Source organism: Hippocampus bargibanti, linkage group LG06 (genome assembly GCF_051943395.1).
Source record: "Hippocampus bargibanti isolate YZ-2025 linkage group LG06, ASM5194339v1, whole genome shotgun sequence".
In the NCBI taxonomy this organism is placed as follows: domain Eukaryota; kingdom Metazoa; phylum Chordata; class Actinopteri; order Syngnathiformes; family Syngnathidae; genus Hippocampus; species Hippocampus bargibanti.
The window spans coordinates 12361603-12380297 of NC_142739.1; the positions used below are offsets into that span (position 1 = coordinate 12361603).

At 41.4% G+C, this 18695-nt stretch overlaps 1 protein-coding gene across 10 annotated transcripts in view; it reads right to left on the reverse strand.

The window, feature by feature from the left end:
- LOC148896512 (RNA-directed DNA polymerase from mobile element jockey) overlaps window positions 1-18695 on the reverse strand; it is a 159610-nt gene that overhangs the window by 73101 nt on the left and 67814 nt on the right. The window contains exon 9 of one of the 10 annotated variants that reach the window (XM_088999090.1): window positions 1426-1480. The exons of the other annotated variants lie outside the window; for them this stretch is intronic. Within the exon in view, the coding sequence (XP_088855216.1) occupies window positions 1441-1480 (40 nt within the window). The 3' untranslated portion in view covers window positions 1426-1440. Of the gene's footprint in view, window positions 1-1425; window positions 1481-18695 lie in introns of those variants that run through there. 10 annotated transcript variants of the gene reach the window in all.

Consider the following 18695-nt stretch of genomic DNA (forward strand, 5'->3'; position numbering starts at 1 on the left):
TGTTGATTGTTTGGTGTGTGTGCTTCTTTTGGTTGAAACCTTCTAACCACACTTTGGTATACCAAAGTTAAAGTGTCAGCACCATCTTCTAACTACCTTATGACCATGCAGTCATGCTCGCAAAAAATCATTTTACCTTCTGAACATGCATGTCAAGTGCATGGAATTGTCAGATACTTCTGCTCACACAGATGTTGATCATTTTTATTTGTCAGAATTGTGTTGTTGTGACTAATATATGGCAATCAGCCAACAGATCAGCAGCAACCTCTATCTCAATATTGCGCATGCAGTGTTTGTTTATGAACACAATTAACCAATCGCTATTCAACATCGTCCGCATAATTTTGTATTTTTGCAAAACACTTAAATAGCATTTAAAATGTAAACATTTATATACCATTTTGTGTACAGCACAATAAACAACATCAACTCGAGAATACACACAAAAAAACAATGCCCATTTCCTCCATGCACACGGTAACAGCTCTGATAATTATGATGGATTACTGCAGCATTGCAATCTGGTGCAAATCACCCAAACTCCTGACTGCTCAGCAAACATCAGAAGTGCTGCAGGCGCTCCTCGGGCAGTGCCTCATGCACGACGCTACACTGGGACTAGGGAGTGTTATAACACCATAACAAATTTATTAAATTTAGATTTATTTAAATTTTAAAACATGAAGTTCAGAAGTAACCATTCTGTAGTGTTTACCTTACAGAATCGCAAAGTTATAGCATTACAGATACATTAAAGAACAACACATTTTGGTGGTCGTAGTTAGGTTTAACAAAATCCACAAAGCCAGGGGTCGGTAACCTCTTTGACTAGGAGAGCCATAAAAGTAAAATATTTAGAAATGTTTTTCAATGAGAGCCACGCACGCGCACGCACACAAACACACACACACACACACACACACACACACACACACACACACACACACACACACACACACACACGCACGCACACGCGCACGCACACACGCACGCAAACATGCATGCATGTGATTTCAACAAAATCTCAGAATACAGTATATTATTTTAAATAACTTTGTGATAAAACTCACCATTAATATGAATAGTTTTCTGTTCCTCATGATTGGTGAAAAAAATCCAGCCAAATGATTGGAATGAAAGTCTACTTGCCAGCTCCATAGGCGAAGCTACTGCAAGCTAGCCTGCACACTGCTCATTAGCTTGCACAGTTGCTTTCTGCTGTCTCTCAAAGAAGTATATTGCAGCTAACGTTAGGCATGAGGCTTGTCATACTGCCACTGATATTCGACTGTTTCATCGATGGTATTGTTTCATTGCAAATTAGAATCACGGCAGAACTTTTTCTCTCCACAAAGTTTTTTTTTTACTTGTCAGGCTTATTTAAAAGGGGGTGTTTACCTGTTACAACATCAATAGCCATAGGTCAGAATAATCCAATCAAAATTGCGCTTTCTGCCAACTGCCGCACAAACAGGAACTGAACAGAGAACAAAACGAAGAATATGTATTTAGTTTTATCGGCGAGCCACATGCAATCAACAAAGCCATATGTTCCCGACACCTGCACTAAGCTGTTACAACATGTATACGTACTAAGATTGCTTGAGTGCATGTACGTACACAGAATTTATGCCCACTTACATGACATTGAGGTTGAACATTGCATGGACCATCACACAGAAAACTACTTGGACATGCTTATACCAACATTAATTTCTTAATATCTCAATAAAAAAATCACACACACATCACAAAAAACATAACGTAGATAGTATTTTCACCCAAAAGAAATATATATATATATATATATATATATATATATATATATATATATATATATATATATATATATATATATATATATATATATATCCTCGTCTCACCCACCATGGGTGGTGTCTGTCCCCCATTTCAGCTTGGGTCCTCTACCAGAGGCCAGGAAGCTTGAGGGTTCTGCGCAGTATCCGTGCTGGTAGTCCACACTGAAGGGGTCTCACTCCCTGAAGGAACAATAGCAGACATTGAAAACAGCTACAAGTACCTTGGTATACCACAGGCCAATGGCAACCTCGAACTAGCAACAAGGAAAGCGGCAACGACCAAATACCTCCAGCGAGTGAGGCAAGTCCTCAGAAGCCAGCTCAATGGCAAGAACAAGACCCGGGCAATAAACAGCTATGCCCTGCCAGTGATCAGATACCCTGCAGGAAAAATAAGGTGGCCAAAGGAAGAGATTCAGACCACGGATGTTAAGACCCGAAAACTCCTCACCATGCACGGAGGGTTCCATCCCAAGTCCAGCACCCTGAGACTGTACACAAGCCGTAAGGAAGGAGGCCGGGGACTAGTGAGTATGAGAGCCACTGTCCAGGATGAAACATCCAAGCTCCATGAACATCGAAGAGAAGGCTCCAAAGGATGATGTACTCAGAGAATGTCTCAGACAATGGGGAACAGAGGATGAGGTGATGGAAGAGGGACAATCATGGGAGGAGAAGCCCCTACACGGGATGTACCACCGAACCATAGCAGAAGTGGCTGATCTCAATAAATCCTATCAGTGGCTAGAGAGGGCTGGCCTAAAGGATAGCACAGAGGCACTCATCCTGGCTGCCCAAGAGCAGGCCCTAAACACCAGAGCCATAGAGGCAGGGATATACCACACCAGACAAGACCCAAGGTGTAGGTTGTGCAAAGAGGCACCTGAGACAATCCAACACATAACTGCAGGGTGTAAGATGCTGGCAGGGAAAGCCGACATGGAGCGCCATAACCAGGTGGCTGGCATAGTCTACCGAAACATCTGTGCGGAGTATGGACTGGAAACCCCAAGGTCAAAATGGGAAACACCTCCCAAGGTGGTGGAGAATGACCGAGCAAAGATCCTGTGGGACTTCCAGATACAGACTGACAAGATGGTAATGGCCAACCAACCAGATATCGTGGTCATAGATAAAGGGGAAAAGAAAGCCGTTGTCGTGGATGTAGCGGTCCCAAGTGATGGGAACATCAGAAAGAAGGAACATGAGAAAATCGAGAAATACCAAGGGCTCAGAGAGGAGCTGGAGAGAGCCTGGAAGGTAAAGGTGACAGTCGTGCCTGTGGTGGTCGGAGCACTCGGGGAAGTGACCCCCAAACTCGACGAGTGGTTGCAACAGATCCCGGGAACAACATCAAATATCTCCTGTCTCCTCCTCCGCTGCTCCTTGGAGACGGCCCCTCCCTTCCTGACTCACCCGGCTCCCGCACCTGTTCTTGATCCCCTTGATTGTGCCTTCTGGCTATGAAAGCCACTCCTACCTTACTGTCTTTGTTGGAGTATTTCAGGAAGTTCCCCGCTACTACCACACCACCAGGTCTGATCGTCTATTGCCCTCATTGTTACCTCTTTGTTTATTTGATTATTGCGTGTCTCAGTAAAACTCTTTATTGGGACTCTGTCTCACCGTGCATTTTGGATCCGACCCTTTCTGCCTTCTGTCGTCCCTCGAGTCTTGTCACTACGCCTCGAGTGGACGTGACAGTTATACTGTAGTGTCTCTCAATCATGCATATTTTTACCTATTGAGTTTGTAACATATCTCCCTACACTGATACTTACTGTTTTCCAGTATGAACATGAATTAACCAAAAGAATGATATAATTAGCCTTAATTCAAAAACAAAGGCTTCTGCAGTCCCAGCATAAATTATTTTATTAACATCATTATTGAAACTAATGATTATTCGACATTTTTCACAACTGCCTCCAGATTAGTGTCATTGCAAACACTTTTATAGCAGCTATGCTAATTTAGTTGAATGGCTTCAGTGTACAGTCCCGGGGCGATAAAACCCTGTAACTCCTATGCTTAATAGATAATGCTTTTCTCTCTGAATAGAAAATGTTTGTTTCAGCTATAATAGAACAAACCCAGAATTAATATTCAACAGTCTTGGTGCTCTTTTTCTAACACAAATTTCCACTACAGAGACACAAAGTCCAAGTCACAGCCTCAAATCCGGTTTCAGTCATGCACCACTTCATGTAAATACTTTGATTTGAGCTATTCTGTTCATGCTACGCAACAATATCGGGAGCTTTCAAGTTTGCTCCAGGGCACTGTCTGTCTTATTGGTGAACCACGAAATAAACTTTCCGCACACTTTGTGTGTCATGCCGAATTTCATCACATTTGGTATCTCTTTGGGTAGACACAAAGAGAAACATACATGACCCAGTCTCGCCCAGTTTTTACAATCGTCTTGGGGGGCAATATGCAGCTGCAGCACATTGCCTGCAGCCATTGTGCACTATATCCCGCTGTGGTTGAAATGAAGAAGACTTTTACAAACCACATTGAAAACCTCAGAGGAAACATGCTGCCTTTCTGTCATTGTGATATTCCTTGTGTCATTGTAATTATATCTGTTTCTATCCCCAATTTGTCATGTCAAAATGACATTGCTGTGCTCCACCATGGTCACCGAGGGCCAGGACTTGATGTCCATTCACCCATTTTCTGATCTACTTACACACACGACGGTCGTGGCTATCTCAAGGCAGTCGGAAGGGAACTCCCTGAATTGGTTGCCAGTCAATCACAGGGCATACATATACAGACTACCATTCACACTCACAGTCACACTGAGGGACAATTTGGAGTGTTTCAAGACAGAATCGAACCCGCCACCTCTATATTGTGAGGCTGGCATGCCAAACAGGACTTTATATGTCGTCTTAAAAATGGCCTACCACAATCTCTGAATTTGAAGTGGGATGGATTTGTTAGAATTTGTTATATACACATGCTAAAAGCATCCTGTTATTTCATTTCTACTTATTCTTATCAATTAGTAAGTCCATATATGTATGTAGTTTAGTTTGTATATGTTAATTAGTATACATGTACTCAGCTTGTACTTAGTTACTGTAGAAATCTAGCTGTTATGTTTCTGTCTAATATTCATGATTGTATCTAGCAGATGATAGGTCCTTTTCAAAGTGACATCACTCCTGTTTTTTATAAATGTCTGAGGCGAGCTCTCTCTCTAGCTCCCTCTCGCTCTTGCCTGTCTGCCCCTTGGCCTAGCTTCTCCCCTGGAGAACATCCTCTAGCTGCCTGATAATAAATATTCCTTTTTTAGTATATCACCTTGCTTCCTACTGATTTAATATTTAGACTATACAAATGGAGAGCTGAACCATGAAGAACAACATTTAACCCAACAGATTCCTTTCTTAGATATTCAGAAAATAGCTTTGCACTTTTGAGGGGTGGGGGGGTCAGGGGCTGGGGGTGATTTTTAAGGTTTGTCTTATTTTTATTGTGGGAATACATTTACCGGAATAAACAGGCAAAATGACTCAGTGACAAGACTCCACTATATTTACTGTGATCCAAAAGGATTAATGGGGTCTTTTTTCATTCACCACCAAAAGAAAAACCTTGACTCATGCATTGTAAATAGCGCAGCCACCTTGTGTAGAGTCATTACAGTTACATGTACTATATATGATTTTATTCTGTATTTAATAGTTTGCACTGTGTACAGTTCTTTTTATGAAACATTTTTGCGCAGTCGTACATTTCCGTCTTCTGACAATTTCTTTTCTACATACAATACTTTGTTTTATCTTTTTGACCCTCACCCCTTTAAATTTTGCTGCTGTATATTGCAAATGTCCTCATTGTGGGACTATTAAATAATAATAATAATAATAATAATAATAATAATAATAATAATAATAATAATAATAATAATACATTTTATTTCAAGCGCCTTTCAAAACACCCAAGGACACTTTACAATAAAAACAATAAAACAAAGCACATAACAATAAAACCATAAGTAAAATGATATATAATAAAATAGCAGATAGAACTATACATTGAAAGCAATTTTAAACAAGTGGGTTTTGAGGTGAGCCTTGAAAATAGGGAGGGAGTCAATATTGCGGATGTTGGGTGGAAGAGAATTCCAGAGTTTGGGAGCAGAGCGGCTGAAAGCTCTGCAACCCATCGTGGTGAGACGGGCAGAGGGCACATAGAGGTGAAGGGAGGATGAAGATCTGAGGGACCGAGAGGGAACGGAGATTTGAAGCAGGTCAGAAAGATAGGGAGGGGCAAGGTTATGGATGGCTTTGAATGTAAACAGAAGTATTTTGAATTCGATACGATGTTTAACAGGTAGCCAGTGGAGTTGCTGGAGGACAGGGGTGATGTGGTGAAAGGAGGGGGTTCTAGTGATGATCCGGGCTGAAGAATTTTGGACGAGTTGGAGTTTATGGAGAAATTTCTGGTTGATACCGAAGAGAAGTGCGTTGCAATAATCGATGCGGGATGTGACGAGACTGTGGATAAGGATAGCAGTGGTGTGAGGGGTGAGCGAGGGACAGAGACGGTTAATATTACGGAGGTGGAAATAAGCAGACCGAGTTATGTTATTTATATGGGACTGAAAAGATAATGAGCTATCGAGGATGACACCCAGGCTCTTGACCTGAGGGGAGGGGGACACGGTTGAACTGTCAATGGTGAGAGAGAAACTGTTAGTTTTGTGGAGGGTGGATTTGGTACCGACAAGAAGAAGTTCGGTTTTTTCACTGTTAAGCTTGAGAAAGTTATGGGAAAGCCAGGATTTAATTTCTGAGAGGCAAAGTGAGAGAGATGAAGGTGGAAGAGAGGCGTCGGGCTTGCTGGAGAGGTAGAGTTGGGTGTCATCCGCGAAGCAGTGAAAGTGAATGCCAAACTTACGGAAAATATTAAATATAATATATAATATATAAATATAATATATAATATTAAAGGCATTCTGATTCTCATGGTTTCCTTTGTTTATTAAAATAACTAGAAGAAAACAATATTCCAAAGTATCCACAAAATAGAGCTCCTATTATCTCCTGTTTGTGCAACATGAAAGATTGCTTATATTGACATTTGAGCTTGTCATTTTGAGGAAGGGCATTTGTTTATTTATTTATTTTCATTTTTTTACAAGCCATAACATGACTTCCAGTATTTGCTAACCAACAAACTTAGCTCTCTGAAGACGTCAGAATAAAAGAAATGACTGTGACCGTGAGCAGTGCACCCTCGCAGTGCATCAGCAGCTGATTCTAAAAAGCCAAGAGTGTTTCTCCTCACCTCGTCTTTTGAAAATGTTAATAAGATCACAATGAATAAAAGCTGACACAGATGATGAGCAGTATTAAGCAGGCTCTTATTTGTCTAGCAGCCGCAGCCTTGTTTGATCTTACACAAGGTACTCAGTGTTCTGTCGTGTGAGCGCTAATGCATGTGAAACAGTGTGAGATTAATTAAGACTGACGCTTATTCGCAGTGTCTGAATTAGTCTTTCTTGGCTGTGACTTTCTCCGTAATCACCCAAATAAGACCCTTAATATCTCGATGTGCTGCACTGCCATGACCACTCACAGAGGTGCAAAATGATGATTTACACGACATATTTAAGTGTACAGTACAAAGGAGGAGAGCTGAATATTCTTATTTGCAAGAGCTCATGCACAGCATTTGTTATTATAGCCTCACTAATTTGTCATTTGTATTCACCAAGAGACTTGTGTGTGTGTGTGTTGTGTTTTCATGTTTCGCTTCTAAGGAGAAAAAGAAAACTCAAAATTCCGCCGACTGACCTGCCAAATATGATTTGGGCTTGCAGGGGGGCAATGGTGGGATATCCAGCACGTTCAAAAAGGTATCCCACAATGGTGTGGTGCCCTGTTTGGTCCTTAAAAATGAAGATATGAGTGTAAAAATGTAATGTGTGTGAGTGGGTGGTGCTGAGGGTAAGAGTGGAGTGCATTTGCTCATGCATGTGCGCATCTTAGAGGGAATATTACTGACAGTATTTACACTCAAAGGACGCAAAATGTAGTATATTCTAAACATGCGATACAATACAAGAACAATACCGTTAGTTCATTGCAGCACGCAGCATTAGTCTAGACCAGGGGTGGGCAAACTTTTTGACTCGCGGGCCACAATGGGTTCTAAAATTTGACAGAGGGGCCGGAGGAGCATTTGGAGGATATGTTTGGGCCGGATATACTAAACCTAAAGCATTAAATGTAGTGTGTGCAAACCTCATAGCACAGTAAGCACACTACAACCCAATTTATTAACTCTCTTTCAAATCGCCCTTATCAGTTCATAAATTTGTCTCAAAGAATATGCAATATATGGCATTTACATACTACAGTAAAGTCTCGTTATATCGATATTCAAGGGAGTCCGAAAAAAATATCGATATAACCGGGACTATCGATATATCCGATCCTGCGCCGAACTGCATTAAACAAAAGCCGCCAAAAGAGGGCAGCCAAGCGCTATATAAGAAACGGAGCTGGCCATTAGCTCCCCTTTTTTTTTGGGTAAGAGATGTTCCCCCAATGTTGCCTCAAAATGGCACATATAATTCTTTAATGATTGTAAACATGTATGCTTTAATCTTCAGAACTACAGTGTATTTGAAACATATTCATAACTGGATGTGTAACAAGAAAGCATATTATCCGAATCTGAAGCCATTGTTTGGATTCACAAGCAATGCAAGACGTCTTGGCGTGAAGTCATTTTTATTTGCATTTGAATAAAAAGTGACATCGGCTGTCCTTTAATACACAGTATGGAATGTTAATAATTTTCAAAATCATCGCGCTTCAGCAGACAAAACAAGAAACATTGTTGTAAAAAACGATTGCATTCATATACAGTACAGTGGGCATGTACATAACACAACAGGGAAACTGCAACGCTTACATCTTACTGTATTATGTATACAATTTAAAAAAGTCATCAATCTTCTTCTGCTTCCCATTTTTACCTTTTAACACAAACACTTCAATCTCGTCTGCTGCACACGAGCTAGCGTCTGAAAATGAAAATGGCTCTGCTACACGGGTGCTGGGCACGTAACCAAGTCACCTGACCAAGTCGACCAATGGCGCGACTGATGGCGTGACACGTGACCAAGTTGACCAATGGCGCGACCGATGGCGTGTCACGTGACAAAGTCACACGGCCAAGTCGACCAATAGCGCGACCGATGGCGGCTCATGTGACCAAGTCGACCAATGGCGCGACCGATGGCGGCTCACGTAACAAGACACGTGACCAAGTTGACCAATGGCGCGACGGATATATCGATATAAACAACAAAAATTGCCGGCGGGGGATGAAAAGGAGCACCGTAATAACCGGATTATCATAATAACCGGGTATCGTACTAAACGGTACTAATTATACATAAAAAGACTAGAAATGTGCAAGGGAAATGAAAATAGTATCGTAATAAGCGGTACAATCGATATAACCGATATCGATATAACGAGACTTTACTGTATTTCGCAGATACTGGGAGGAGGAAATGTAAATAGATTAAAATAACATATGCACTGTGATTTATCAATATTGCGTCTGTTTTTAATAAGTTTCAATCGAAGGTGCAAAGTTAAAGAAATCAACATTTATTGAAAAATTGAATCAGTTTAAACATTCAAAACATATTATTACACAACAAAATCCTCAAGCACAATAATATCTACTTGTGTTAAAGTCTGCAAAATCATGGATGGATTGTCCTGACGGTGCGCTCTACAAACTCGCCACGGACGGCCTCGCCTTCACGTGCACACAGTACACGTGTATCGTTGCCAAGCACACAGACACATAGGCTACCTACAGTTGAAATTTGCATATTCGGCACGGCAGCCAATCAGAAGCCTGCTTTGTGCTTCGGACTTTCCCAAGTGTTATAAAGACGTGCATTTGCATGTCATTTTACAAAATAGATGCACAGAACCTCAGCCTAGAAGAAAGATTCAAAAGAAGCTAACAAAATTTGTGACACTACAAAATGTACACTTACATTATACCATGACTATTAGGTGTACTCGAGAGTTATGAAAGTCGCTTAGTGGCTTGTAGCAAGGAGTGCAAACATTGCATTGTGCACCATGATGACAAACGACAACTGGAGCAAAATCTTCAGCTACGGATATTTACCGTAAATTAAGCAAGGTAGCCTTTGTGGTAGGTACAGCCTTAATTAAAAAAAAACATAATATTTTGCTACAGTGTTTTTTTTAGCGATTATTCGTCTAATTATGTTTCAAATTGTGAAAAATGGAGCAGGCAGCTTTTCAGAGTTGTCTGCCCTGTTGTCCGCTAACTTTTTGTCATGACTCTCAGACACTGTCTTTACTGTAAATTCGGCGGGCCGGATTACAAAGCCTGACGTAGTTTCCCCAAGTCTAGACTCTCTAGACCAGGCCACGGCAAACTACGGCCCGCGGGCCGTATGTGGCCCGTATGTGGCCCGTTAGGCTTTTTAATCCGGCCCGCCGAACTTGCCCAAATTATAGTAAAAACAGTGTCTGAAACTCATGACAAAAAGTTAGCGGACAACAGGGCAGATAACTGAAAAGTTGCCTGCCCCATTTTTCAACAACTTGAAGCACAATGAGACAACTAATCACATTAAAAAAATGCTACCTTGCTTAATTTACGGTCAATGTGCATGGCTGTAGATTTTGCTGCAGTAGTCGATTTTCATTGTGGTGCACAATGCAACGATTACATTGCTTCATACAAGCCACTACGCCCCTTTCATAAATCACACGTACACTTTACAGTCACGGTTTAATGTAAATTTACGTTTTGTAGCGTCACATATGTTGTTAGCTTCTTTTGAATCTTTCTTCTGGGCTGAGGTTCTGGGCATCTATTTTGGAAAATGACATGCAATTGCACGACTTTGTAACGCTTGCGAAAGTCCGGAAGAAAGAAGCAGGCTTCTGATTGGCTGCCGTGCCTAGTATGCAAATTTCAACTGCAGGTAGCCTATGTCTGTGTGCTCGGCGACGGTACACGTGTATTGTTTGCGCGTGAAAGCGAGGGAATCAGTGGAGAGTTTGTTGAGCGCGCGGTCAGGATAAACCGTCTATGATTTGGCGGAATTTAACACAAGTAGGTATTATTGAGCTTGAATATTTCGTTGTGGAATAATATGTTTTGAATGTTGAAAGTGATTCCATTTTTCAATAAATGTTGATTTCTTTAACTTTGCCCCTTCAATGAAAACTTAATAAAAACAGACGCAATCTTGATGAATCACAGTGCATATGTTATTTTAATCTATTTCCATTTCCTCCTCCAAGTATCTGCGAAATAGTATGTAAACGCCATATTCCTTGAGACAAATTTATTAACTGATCAGGGATATTTTTCACATTTGAAAGACAGTTAATAAATTGGGTTCTTACTGTGCTATGAGGTTTGTACACACGACATTTAAAGGACAACCGGCACCATTTTTTTGTGTTTCCCACTGACATCAGAAAAACGTTTTATAGCATCTAAAATACCCAAAACAGGCAGGCTGATATTTTTAGTTAAATGAAAAACACCAATAAAAATGACTTCAAAATGAATCCGGAAATGGCCAGTTTCAGAAGGTCCCACCCCCTTGTTCGTGACGTCACACCAAGACGTCTTGCCTTGCTCGAGAATCAAAACAATGGCTTCAGATTCGGAGAAGATGTTTTCTTGTTACTCATCCAGTTATGAATATGATTCAAATAGTTCTGAAGAGGAAAGCATAAATGTTTGCAATTGGTTCAAGGAGTCCTGCCATATCAATTCGAGCCGCCAATGACAGCAATGCAGCACCCAGAAAATGCAGAAGATTGCGCCCAAGCTCCGTTGGAAATGGGCTGATTTGTCAGCTGGGAATTTGTGTCAGCGAATATCAAATAGTTGTCTTGGTGCAACACACAACAATTCACCATGGTGTTATTTATGTGTTTTCCTTCTAATTTCGCCATCAACACGGATCAACACGAAGTTTTCAGACCAAACAAAGTACCCAAAATGCATTGTGTGTCGCTTTCTTGGTCAGGGGCGGTCCAAACGTGACGTCACATGGGGATCATCATGAACTCGAAAACAAGACTTCGTGAATATTCAGCGCAAGTCTTAGAACGTAAACTATAGCTATATGCTATGGAATCTTTGTAAAATACGCTCAGTCAAAGTCATTTGAAGTGATTTTATAAATTATGGACATAACTTGTCCGGAGGCGTCGGTTGTCCTTTAATGCTTTAGGTTTAGTATTTCCGGCCCAGACACTCCCTCCAAATGCTCCTGGCCCGGCCCCTCTGTCAAATTTTAGAACCCAAAGCGAGTCAAAAAGTTTGCCCACCCCTGCTCTAGACTCTAGACCACAACAACCCTTGACCACAATAAGAAATACATTATGTGCTTTGTAATATTTAGCGTATATGGTGCACAATATAAAAACTTCATTTTGCAAGACCAATTTTTGATAGAGCAATTCTGCAGAAATTTTGCAGGTGGTTTTTTTTCCAGTTACCTCCTCAGGGTACTGAATCGATCGCAGCAGGATTGTTCTGTTCATCATAGAAGACATTTCACCTCTCATCTGATAGGGCTCCATCAGTTCATGCAACGAGGCTTGGTTAGGTCAGACCAATCTGGGCAAAACATCTTCTAAGACAAACAGCAGTCCAGTGCAATCGATTTGTGGCCCTCAGAACGAAACAGCTTGGATAACTTAGAACACCAACATGCATTTTTTTAAGGTACAGTATACAGTATGTGGTTGTGTGACCAGTAAGTGAAAAAAAACAAATAATAATATTTGAATACACCCACCGAGAAATTTGCGGAGTGAGGATCCTTTTACAATATGTAGCACACTATTCAGGAGGAACCACCTCATCTAGTTATCCTTTGGAGCCCTCAAAACCTTCAACCTCTTTAAAGGACAACCGACACAATTTTTTTGTTTTCTAACTGACATCAGAAAAATGTTTTATAGCGTCTAATATGCCCAAAACAGGCAGGCTGATATTTTTATTCCAATGCAAAACACCAATGAAAATGACACAAATTGTCCCAAAACTGCCACAAAATGAGCTAGAAACTGGGCAGATTCAGAAAGTCCCGCCCCCTTGTTTGTGACGTCACGTCAGGATACTAATTGACAAACTGTCTTGCTCCAGAATCAAAACAATGGCTTCAGAGAGTTGATTCGGAAAAGATGCTTTCTTGTTACTCATCCAGTTATGAATATGATTCAAATAGTTCTGAAGAGGAAAGCATAAACGTTTACAATCGATTAAACAAGTCCTTCCATATCAATTCGAGGCGTCTGCAACCGATGAAACTGGTGAAGATATGGACTCCGATGTACCGCCTAGAAAATGCACAAGATGGCGCACAAGCTGCTTTTTGTCCAGTATATAAAGCTGCTTATCAGAGCCGTAAACCCGTCCGTGATTGGTTAAAACCCGTGGTAGAAGACAGCACACACACAAAGGAGACCACCACACGAACATCAGACGTTGAGACGAGAGAGAGTTCCTCTCTCGACAGCGCTCCAGAGTAAAAAATGACATGGTGGAAAATGGATGTGTGTCCAATCTGTTTGCTCCACTAATATGGCGATTGCTGTCTTTCACCAGGTGAGCTCACAGTTAGCATGCAATGTGACTAAATGAGTAAACATGCATCAAACTTCCGCTATCAAGCGCCAAATCGCTAACTCTGGTTAGCTTCCTTGTTTGCCTCCACTGGTGCTCAACTGCTCTGCTCCGTTTGGAAATGGTCTGATTTGTCCGCTGGAAATTTGTGTAAACTTACACCTTCTTTATGCGTGTTACCACAATTGGCTGTGACATACAACGATTCACCATCGCGTTATTTATGTAGTTTTCCTTCTAATTTCGCGTGTTTTCAGATGAAAAAAAGTACACAAAATGCATTGTGTGTCGCTTTCTCAGTCAGGGGCGTTCCGAATGTGAAGTCACTTCCGGCATCGTCATCAACTCGAAAACAAGACTTCATGAATATTCAGCGCGAGTCTTAAAACGTAAAATATAGCTATATGCGGCAGAATCTTTGTAAAATGCGCTGAGTAGAAGTGATTTGAACTGATTTTACAAATTATGGACACAACTTGTCCAGAGGTGTCGCTTGTCCTTTAAAGGACAACCGACGTCACTTTTTTGTTTTTTAACTGACATCAGAAAAACGTTTTATAGCATCTAAAATACCCAAAACACACTGTATGATATTTTTATTCAAATGCACAACACCAATAAAGATGACTTAAAGTGTCCAAAATCTGCCCAATATTGAGCTGCGAATTGGGCATTTTCAAGTCCTGCCCCCAGTTCGTGACATCACGCCAAGACGTCTTGCATTGCTGGAGAATAAAAACAATGACTTCAGATTCGGATAATATGCTTTCTTGTTACACATCCAGTTATAAATATGTTCTGAAGAGGAAAGCATACATGTTTGCAATCGATTAAATAATTTATTCAGTGTCATTTTGAGGCAAACGGGCAGGGGGGAATGTCGCACCCAAAAATGGCGACCAGCTCCCGTGAGGAATCAATCAGCCCGTTTCCACAGGCTGATAAATTCCTTTGATGGAGCTTTGACTCCCTCTGCTGGCGACTTTTGGATGTAACATCAAGGTTTTCAGATAAACAGTACAGCAAAATACATTGACGTGATGAAGGACTGCTACAATGTGTCTTTTTGTCGGTCAGGGGGGGGTTCCTTTCATGACGTAACGTAAGGACTCGTCACCAACTCAAAAACAAGACTTCCTGAATGTTCAGCGCGAGTCTTAAAACGTAAAATATAGCTATATGCGATGGAATCTTTGTAAAATACACTCAGTAGAAGTCATTTGAAGCCATTTTACAAATTATGGACACAACTTGTCCGGAGACGTCGGTTGTCCTTTAAAGGTCTTATCTTCTCCACAAAACAACCCCTGCATTTGTCAATGGAACTTTGTAAATATTATTTCTTCTTGCTTGCATAATTGAAAGCTTATTACAAGTACACTGAAATGCTGACATATTTTACTGGACTTTTCACCGGAATGCTGGTATTGATCCTGAGTTCCAACAATGTTGCCTAATTAGTGATGCAACAAATTAAGGAGTCCAAGATGGCGCCCTCGTAGGTAGTCGTCAGCAAGTGCTCTCATGAGCCTTGCTTTTTTGGTGTTTTTAATGTTGTTTTAGTGTTTTCTTTTGTCAATTTGAGTTGTGCGTTGTGTGGAATGGATACGAATTGCTTTTCAGCATTTTTGGCCACAACATTCATCAAGGAGGAGACTCTGCTGAGTAGTTGCGCCTTTTCGGCAGCACAAATGTGCCGGCACTGTTTTTGATTTGAGAGGAATGTCAATGCCATACGACTGTCATAGCTGGACAGCTTTGAGGCGATTGTGCTTTTTTGCAGCATTTTCACAGCCCCGCTTTGTTCAGTGGAAAGGTCGGTACTGTTTGGACAGTCTGCGGCTGGATGGATGCATGGCTTGAGGACCCACAATGAAAAGAAAGAAGCATCAGCACAGAGCGCCAATGCATATGTCTCGGCTTGGAATTGAAGCAAATTTACGTGGGACAGGAGATGTGAGACAATCTCTTTTTGTCAATGGATGCGTGTTTACTTTCAACATTTAGCTAGTCGTGGCCGTGCACATTTCACCATGATGTTCCTGATCCACTGGTGAAAAGGACGCGGTGATCCTCTCCTCTCTCATCTTGAACTGCTACGTACATCAACGAGGGTGCAGAAAGTGCTTAAGATTAAATGACCTTCAATGTCTTTTGTGTTGTCACATTTAGTTATGTAGTTTTTTTGTTGTTCTTTTTTTGTTGTTGACTTCAAGATGGCGCCGTGAGAGGTCAGGTGTTTTTTCTATTTCTTCCTTTCCTTTTATCTTACTTTCATCACTTTGCTGATGGAAATGTACATTTCTCCACCGAGAGACTAGCAAAGGCTAGTCCAATCCAAATGAAGTTTAGAAGCTCTCACCCTAAATGACGCTCACACTTCATTGTGAGTTCAATTTGAATGACTCCAATAAAAATATTGCAATTGAAATGCTATTTTCATTACACCTTTTTGTAGACTACATAACTATTTAAAGAATGTATTTATTTTTCAATCAATCATACAATTTTGCATGATTGATTTGGAACCTGTAGAGACGATCGGATTTTTCTGGTTAGGATTTGTGTCGTCGGTTGTAAGGCGACATTTGGTGATGTATCATGGTGATGTTTTTCTATGCCTGACTCTCATCAGAGCCAAGTCATTTGCCAAACGTCCACTTCTTAGTTAAATGAGGGGGCCAACACATTCTTCTCGCTCATCAGGCTTTTTTGTTTTGCCGTGTGACCAACGGTTGAAGTTTGCACACTTCTCAAACTATGTGTAATGATGTAAACTGCCTTGCCGATGCTCTTTTTTTTCTGTGTTTGGCTTTCCTTTCAAACCTTTGTTGTGATTTGCGGATCTGCTATGCATTGCAGCAATGTGTCCTAATTGTGAATTTGCTTTGCCACAGGGCCGTCCGTCTTCATGTTTGATGCCATTTCACAGGAAGCAGCCCGCCACGGCTTCAAAGCTCGGCACTGTACATGAGCATAAAGGAATGTCGCTGCGTGTTTGTGTGGAACAGCAGCCGGACACAGAACTGTCAGTAGTCATTTTAATGCCTGTCCGTCCGCCTCCCACGTTTCTTCCCTCCTCTCATTTTCCACGTGCTTGCCCATTTGCATCTGGAATTATTAGTTTGTTTTTGTTTTTCCACCAGGTGCCTATAATCGTGACTTTCTTGGCAGCTTCAATCTACAGAAGACTTTGTCATGTTGTTATGTGGCCCTGCGGTCGGTACCCTATCTGTGCTTCCGTTCGTGCGCAATTGGTCAAGGTCCAACTGTGCCTCATGTGTGGCACACTCATCAAAGTCTGGCCGACACAGGTCCAGGTGGTGAAGGATGACATGGCAACCGTCCCACTGTTCATCTCAGTCAAGGCAGAGGAGGTCTCCTGCGTTTGGCTGCAGAAGCGCGACAAAGGTGACGGATCCATAAAACCAGGCCCTCGTTGAGCTGAGCTAGCAAGTAAGCACTCCGCGCTGCCATTTAGGGTCTGAATAAAACATGGCAGGTTAGTCAGCATGGGTCCCTGCCAAATGTGATTCTCATTAAGGCTCTAATGCATGTGTGACGGGTGTCACAACAGTGACTGTCTTCATCTCCACGATGCTGCCGTCTTAATAAGACCAGACGCGTGGATGTGTCTTTTTATTTCTTTTATTTCTGCAACACAGTATGGCAGAAGGGATGGGTGAAGTCGCATGGGTTTCGTCTTGTGATTAACATAAATCTCCTCCAGATTGTTCTCAAATGCAAAACATTGTAGATAACAAAACACAATTAACAACGTGTGATCGTAAAATGGTTATTTACAGGAAAAGAGAAGACAACACAAGTTCATGTTATTTACATGATGTCCCTGAACGCATCATACGCGGAGACTCGGCAGAACACGCGGTGCGCTTGCAAGGGCGCACAGTTCAACCCGCCACGAACATTCACGGGCAAATGAAACACGACACAAGAAACTAAATATTGTACAATAAAAACGAAATGAAACAATTATTACCTACAACACAGTATGGCAGAAGGGATGGGTGAAGTCGCATGGGTTTCGTCTTGTGATTAACTGCGCAATAGAAAAGCACTATGAAGCACATGTGCTTCAAAGTTCCACTCGACAAAACGTGAAGTAAATAATGACACAAAAAGTAATCTGGACTCGAAATGAATAAGGGAACTAATTAGGTTTCTTCAGCCGTCATCTGTACAAAAGTGAAGGTTTCGGACGTTTCGCCTCCTATCCAACTAAACTAACTAAAGTTCGCTGACGAAGTCTCTTGGATAGGAGGCGAAACGTCCGAAACCTTCACTTTTGTACAGATGACGGCTGAAGAAACCTTCTCATCGATGGACCACTCCTGTACGACTGAGAGCTTACACAGACGGAACTAATTAGATAACACTAGACAGTATAAAAGGGGAAACAATAAGATATTGTCATGAAAATGCGCGTTAATCGAGACCAACAGAAAATTGCGACTCACCATAAATCTCCTCCAGATTGCTCTGGAACTATGGGCGGGACATGGTGCCACACTGTGCGCCGTTGCGTCACTTCCTTCATAATTTAATAATCTAAGTGCACAACTCCGTTACACATGCAGTCTAAATGAGGATTGCTATCTCCATGAATACAAAAGCGAAGGTTCAAAACCCGTTTTTGTCCTCCGGGCCAGTGTCATACAGCAGTACTCAATTCCTTTTCTCTGTCAGCTCCATCAAACTTGCACTGTAAACCCGAACAGTACTACTGACTCAAGGTCATTGAGGTCAGTAAACTCAAAAGCCGATTTTTTGTTTCAAAAACTCAAACATTTTGAGTTTTTGAATGAGTCCTGTGTTTTTAATTTGCAGTAGATCAATACTTTTGAGTTCATGGCAATCGTTTACTCAAACGTTTTGAGTTCACGGCAGGAAGCTGCGTGATGACGTCACTGCGTGATGACGTCACTGCGTGCTCTCATTGGACGCCATTTGAATTCTCAACGGCTGAATCTGGCAGAGACCGACGGATTATTTATTTTAAATTAGGGTGGAAAGACAAACAATCATATTTAATATACTATATATGTATATTACAAGGACCCAGTGTGTCAATGCTGTAGTCGCTTCACAGGAGAAGGAATATTTTGGAAAGTCCGTTTGGGGCTCTTGCCGCCTTTGCTGCTAGCAAAGTTGCTCGTTTGTGGT